This window comes from Rosa rugosa, chromosome 7 (genome assembly GCF_958449725.1).
Source record: "Rosa rugosa chromosome 7, drRosRugo1.1, whole genome shotgun sequence".
Taxonomy (NCBI): Eukaryota; Viridiplantae; Streptophyta; class Magnoliopsida; order Rosales; family Rosaceae; genus Rosa; species Rosa rugosa.
This window is the reverse complement of record NC_084826.1, coordinates 16,102,270-16,107,546: the sequence shown is the minus strand read 5'-3', so window position 1 is coordinate 16,107,546 and position 5,277 is coordinate 16,102,270. Positions and strand designations below refer to the sequence as shown.

At 36.6% G+C, this 5,277-nt stretch overlaps 2 protein-coding genes across 3 annotated transcripts; both read left to right on the top strand.

Annotated features, from left to right (window-relative positions):
- Positions 1–222: 222 nt before the first annotated feature.
- LOC133722912 (uncharacterized) lies at positions 223–840 on the top strand. Its single transcript, XM_062149765.1, has one exon. It carries the CDS (start codon positions 223–225, stop codon positions 838–840), a length of 618 nt encoding a protein of 205 aa, XP_062005749.1.
- Positions 841–1,624: 784 nt separating this feature from the next.
- LOC133719993 (mitochondrial dicarboxylate/tricarboxylate transporter DTC-like) lies at positions 1,625–4,245 on the top strand. 2 transcript variants are annotated; one of them, XR_009851617.1, is made up of 7 exons: positions 1,625–1,777; positions 1,863–2,141; positions 2,306–2,374; positions 2,592–2,675; positions 3,040–3,101; positions 3,223–3,319; positions 4,159–4,245. XR_009851617.1 is itself a non-coding variant. In XM_062146189.1 (6 exons), exons 2-6 carry the CDS (start codon positions 2,091–2,093, stop codon positions 3,227–3,229), a joined length of 273 nt encoding a protein of 90 aa, XP_062002173.1. In that variant the 5' UTR covers positions 1,625–1,777; positions 1,863–2,090; the 3' UTR covers positions 3,230–3,478. The 2 variants fall into 2 exon arrangements, 1 of the variants encoding a protein (XP_062002173.1); XM_062146189.1 differs by lacking the exon at positions 4,159–4,245 and having other exon boundaries at positions 3,223–3,478.
- Positions 4,246–5,277: the final 1,032 nt, after the last annotated feature.

Sequence of the window (5,277 nt, the reverse complement as noted above, 5' to 3'; positions counted from 1 at the left end):
TTATTTTGGAGTTACCGAAAGAAGTCAAACGACTACCTTTGTTTTGCATTAGCTAGAATTTGGATGTTGTCCATAATTCACAATAAATGTTGATTATCTTTTCATTCCATTCCTCTATCAACGCCTAATTGCTCCAATTAATTAGAAAGCAAATTAACAAGGCAAAACAGTCTATATAAGTCATTCAAAAGACAGACCAAAAGATATACCACATCTTTTTCAATGGCTTCCTTCGTGAAAACAATCTCATTTTTCATCCTTCTGGTGCTTTTCACTTCTCTGCAAATTGAAGCCAGCGACAGATTGTTCTTCAGCAAAGTTAGCGGTTCCAACAACAATTACAATGCCAAGGATCCCAAGATCCCCCTTAGTTACCAACAAGAGGCTAAACCTTCACCAGAAGTTGCAGCACTAACAACCCAGGCACAAAAAGTGGCTGTTGATCCACCAAAGAAACCAATGTTCTCTCGCAACCAATATGAAAGCTTATTCGGTTCTACAGATGACACATCGGCTGCCATTGGTACCAGCTCAAACAGCGACAATGGCAAGAAAAAAAACAACAATGGGGATAACTTCATTTACAATATGGAAAGTGACTTCAATGGCAATGGCAATGGCGATGACAACATCGGGGGTGAGATTAAGCAGCAAGGGCTCAGTGATACAAGGTTTTTGGAACATGGTCGTTACATTGTTGATAAAAATAGGTTCAATGACACTGCACGGAGAGGAAGCGCTGGTAATGAGGGTTTTGATGGCAAGAGCGGGAAGCAGAACGAGTTCTACTCCTTGGAGGAATATGAGAAGTACCTGCAGAGGACCGGATATCTTCCTTGATTATAGAAGATTGCTTTTGGGATTTGTATTGTTATTTTGCCTCGTCAGTTAATAATTGGATTTTATTGTTATTTGGGAATTATATATATGCTTGCTCCAAATGTATTATGTACTTCAAAAGCTAAAATGTCAATGAATGGACATTTTATAATCTATAACTATATGCATAGTGAAATTTGCAGTGTTCTTTAATTTACATTGAAAAATTTAAGGAAAATCTCTTAAAAGAGATTGTGTCTCTTCAACTATTGTTAATTAATTTTAGCTGAGTATTATGTCTCTATTATTTGCAAAATTGAAAAACGAGAGATTAAAAATACGCAGCAATATTGTTCGGTGCAAAAAAAACAACATTAACTGCAGTGTGCTATCATAACTTCACAACTCTATGAGCACAAAGATGTGCGTGTGTTTGTGAGTGTGTAGTTGGATCATTTGACTCTGGAGATTTGTGGCCTGAAGCTACCGCCTCAATGTTGAGAATTCTTTCGTCATTCTCACTACTACAAATAGCCCATATAAGGACACCATATGAGGACACTTTTTGACCGGGGTGTCCTAATAAGCTTACGAGGACGACTTGAGAAAACAGGAGCAAAATACTGCTGCCCGGCCTATTTTTTTTCATCAAAAGTTAAACTTCCCACTTCTTTTTTTCCCAAACATATTCGCACTTTGGCCTCTATTTTACAGTTGACCTCTTTCTTCTCTACTCTCTCTCTCTCTCTCTCGCTCTCTGCATCTCTTGATCTCTTCCTTGTCGAACAAATTGGAGTTCTGATTCCTTAGCTCTGAGCAAAACAAATCTCACCACAGCTGGGTACTTCTCTCTCCTCCTCTATCTGTCTATATCTTTTTCTTCTCGCCAGATCTATATGCTCCATCCAGATCATAACGTGACGGTGGCTTTCTCCTATATCCATATCGGAATTAGATGGTATGCCAGGTGGTCGATTCATAATCCTTATTTATGTGGATGAGATGCTAGAGGTTTAATTTTGTTTTCATCTACTCTTCCGCAGATGCCAAGCCCAAACCTCAAGGTCAAAAATCCTCTCAGCAATGCCGCCACCGTTGTCTCTCTCCAAATCCCCAACCTCGCCGCTATCCCTAGACGCCTCCGACCCCGTCCGCGATGCCATTGAGGAGCTCCAGCGCCGCCAGCGCACCAATGTTGTGCGATTGAGAACCTCTGTCGGAGCTTTCTGCTAACATATGGTGTCAGAGTTGGAACTGAGATTTTGCTTCTCATGTTTAAGCTGTCTCGCAGACAGTCCTACTCTTCCTTGCTCGATCTTAAGGTATAGAGTGGCCTTTTTTTAATTTATATTTGCATTTCGTGGATGATTGGTTTTGTTAATGGTAGTGATCGATGATAGGATTGGGGATGAGAATTAACTGTTCAGGATCAGAAACTATATTCAATTAAATTTATGAATTGAATTTTTTTTCTTTTGTTCATTAGTGCAATCTGCAACAAGGGATGGAGGGAAATCCTATTGCTGAAATCATCCAACCCATCGATATGATGAAGGTGAGTGTTGAAATGCATCAAGGTAGTAATTTTTGTGAGATTTGGATTGGACCCATGATTCCAACTCGGGTCTTTGAGCTTAAAGTTGGTTTCTTTTGATGGGTTTCAGATCTATGATTTGTGGGTTTATTTCGGATTTTGATTTGGTTTAGTGGTGTAATGTGGTTTAATGGGATCGATGGTTTAATTGGTTTTTGTTGTGTTGGTTTTGGTGTAGTTGAGAATTCAATTGGGTCTGGGATCAGCTAGACAAGTTGCCAGGACCATGATCAAGGAGGAGGGTTTTGGTTCATTGTATAAGGTAAGCTTATTTGGTGTGAATACAGTTTGACTTTTTGATTCATGATTTACTTGATTTAGTGCTGGATGAGGAATTTATATCTGTTTGAGGTCTCGAATTTTATATTCTTCATGCCAATCAGATACGTATTCCTTTCCATTAAAATGGGGACTGTTAGATTGGTATATATATATATATATATATATATATATATATATATATATATATATATATATATATATATATATATATATATATCAGGCTGAGACATTAATATATGGATTGGTAAAGGTTAATATATTTTTTTTCCAGACAAGTATCTTGATCTTAACTGTTTATGGTTGCAATTTTTTTTTCCCTCCGACTCATATTATTCTCTACACAGGACCTGAGTAACCAACCTAGGTTATTGCAAACCCAACTTTCCGAAATGAAGAAGAGATTAAGGTGAATGCTAGAAAATTGGGGTCTAAGTTGTGTTTTCTGGTTTCATTCACTTATGTTGCTGTAGAGCCCTTGGTTAATAATCCCGTACTAATTAATATTATGCAAATCTTGAATTCTGCAGCTGTTGAACGAACCCTGATAAGATCAACAATGTAGATCAGTTGGGGCAAATGGAAGATTCAATTCGAGAATCGCGTAACCAGATTCAAACACATAAGGTATCATCCTGCTTCAGTTGTGGATCTCATTATAAGAAATTATGTGTATGCCCTGCTGATGTTAGGATTGTGCTGTTTGAATAATGTCACATGATTAATCTTTTGTATAATTGTGAAATTCTATGGTTAAGCGGTAGATTTCTTTTCCAATTATGATGTTTAAATATATACTTCTCTGTCTCCATCATCATCATCATCATATGTTGCAGTACTTTGAAAGTATATTTCCCCCCTATACTAATCTCTATTGAATTAAGTTACATTGTATTCCATTCTACACTGTCCTGAATTAAGTTACATTGTATTCCATTCTACTCTATTGAATTAAGTTACGTTTTTCATTCTACTCAAAAGTTGGATTTCATAATTTCTGTTTTAGCATGGTGACACTGTTTGTGGGTAGTATAGCTTTATTTCCTGTGTTCTATATAAATAGATTCATTATAATCTTTGACCTCCATATTCTGACAATAAATTTCTCTGATCAGTAACCTCTTCTAGAAAATGAAGGATTTCTCATAGAAAAATTAGGAACAAGTTATTCTGTTCTCTCTGTCTGTTTGTACCTCTGTCTCTTTCCCTCTCTGGATATCAAAGAGTCTTGCAGACACTGTTTTCTTATACCAAGAATATTGTCCTGTGGATAGTTAATTTAGTTTAATTTGGATCCTTAGCATAATGAAGATATCATATTGTGAGTGGCCCATTCTTCATGATTAATACATGTTTAAGAAGCACAATTTCAAATTGAATCATGTTATGCATCCCATCAGCTCATATGCAGTGGGTTTTCTCTTAAAATTGTTGTTTATCATGAATATAAGTTATATGTCTTTCAGGGCTGGTAGATTGACAGATGGACCTTACACATCATATGATCTGAATACATTGCTCAAAGCTACAGCTGGCCAACGATGTGCAGTCTTAATAGGTCAAGGTACGATTATATGTTTACAGAAGTGGAAATGAGCATCAGGTATATAATTATGGGTTTAGTTCCTGAGGCTGAATAACGCTTCCTATAATTATAGGCTTGCTTATGTCATATTTTTTGCAAAAATGCTCCTTCAGGGTTTGTGATGCATCTAAGTCATTCAAAACATTTATTCCAGTTATGAATGTGTTCAAGAACAAAATAAGAAAGGCAAACTGAGATACCATAATAATAACGATAAAAATTACTTCTTTTGTTTGAAGTTGTCTATTCTAGGCTCCTGCAGTTCAATATTATTGACGCTCTCTATTTGGTGAATCCAGTCTAGTTCCGGGAACATTTCTCAAAAACCTAGAAATTAGCCACACATTGAGCCACTTTCAATATCGAGATCTCGATGTTTATGGTTCGTTCATGTCTATGTTCAAGAACAAAGGAGATCGTCTTGCCAAGTTATTTTTTAATCCGTTATTATATATACATACATTTTTTTTTTAGTTGGAAAAGTCATCCATTATGAAACTCAGCAAGTAGTACAATGATGACTTACCCCTAAAAGCTGTCAGAAAAAATCATCACATAGAGTATACATAAAGTACACCCCTAACACATGCTACCAAGCACACCCACCTTTCTGAGGTAAGCATAAAAACAAGAAAATATAACTATCCCAAGGATAAATAAAATTAATCAAGAAGTAACTTGTCTCTTGTTGATCTTCCCCACTTAAGCGGAAATTAAATCAATAGAAGTGTTCTCAGTTGAGGTAATCACTTTTTCCTCATCCAGAATAGAATTCACATAATTGGGCTTAATGAGCTCAGAGTCCTCAGACGGCTCGCCAGTGTCCTCCATAACCACCGTAGCCTCTTTTTCATCAATCCCAACTGCCATAGCAGCCAATGGAGTATCCTCCATAGGTTCAGTAATCATCTTCTCCCACTACTAGAAATCTGTTCATATACATCACATGTTTTAAATCGGTCATACTTGCCCACGATGTAAAAAACTAATCTAACATCGT

Excerpts from the sequence above, each read along its gene's own strand:
- LOC133719993 (XM_062146189.1), top strand. The coding sequence starts at position 2,091 with ATGTTTAAGCTGTCTCGCAGACAGTCCTACTCTTCCTTGCTCGATCTT. Across the intron at positions 2,142-2,305 it reads CTTCCTTGCTCGATCTTAAG|TGCAATCTGCAACAAGGGAT; the intron begins GTATAGAGTGGC and ends TTTGTTCATTAG. Across the intron at positions 2,375-2,591 it reads AACCCATCGATATGATGAAG|TTGAGAATTCAATTGGGTCT; the intron begins GTGAGTGTTGAA and ends GTTTTGGTGTAG.
- LOC133722912 (XM_062149765.1), top strand. The coding sequence starts at position 223 with ATGGCTTCCTTCGTGAAAACAATCTCATTTTTCATCCTTCTGGTGCTT.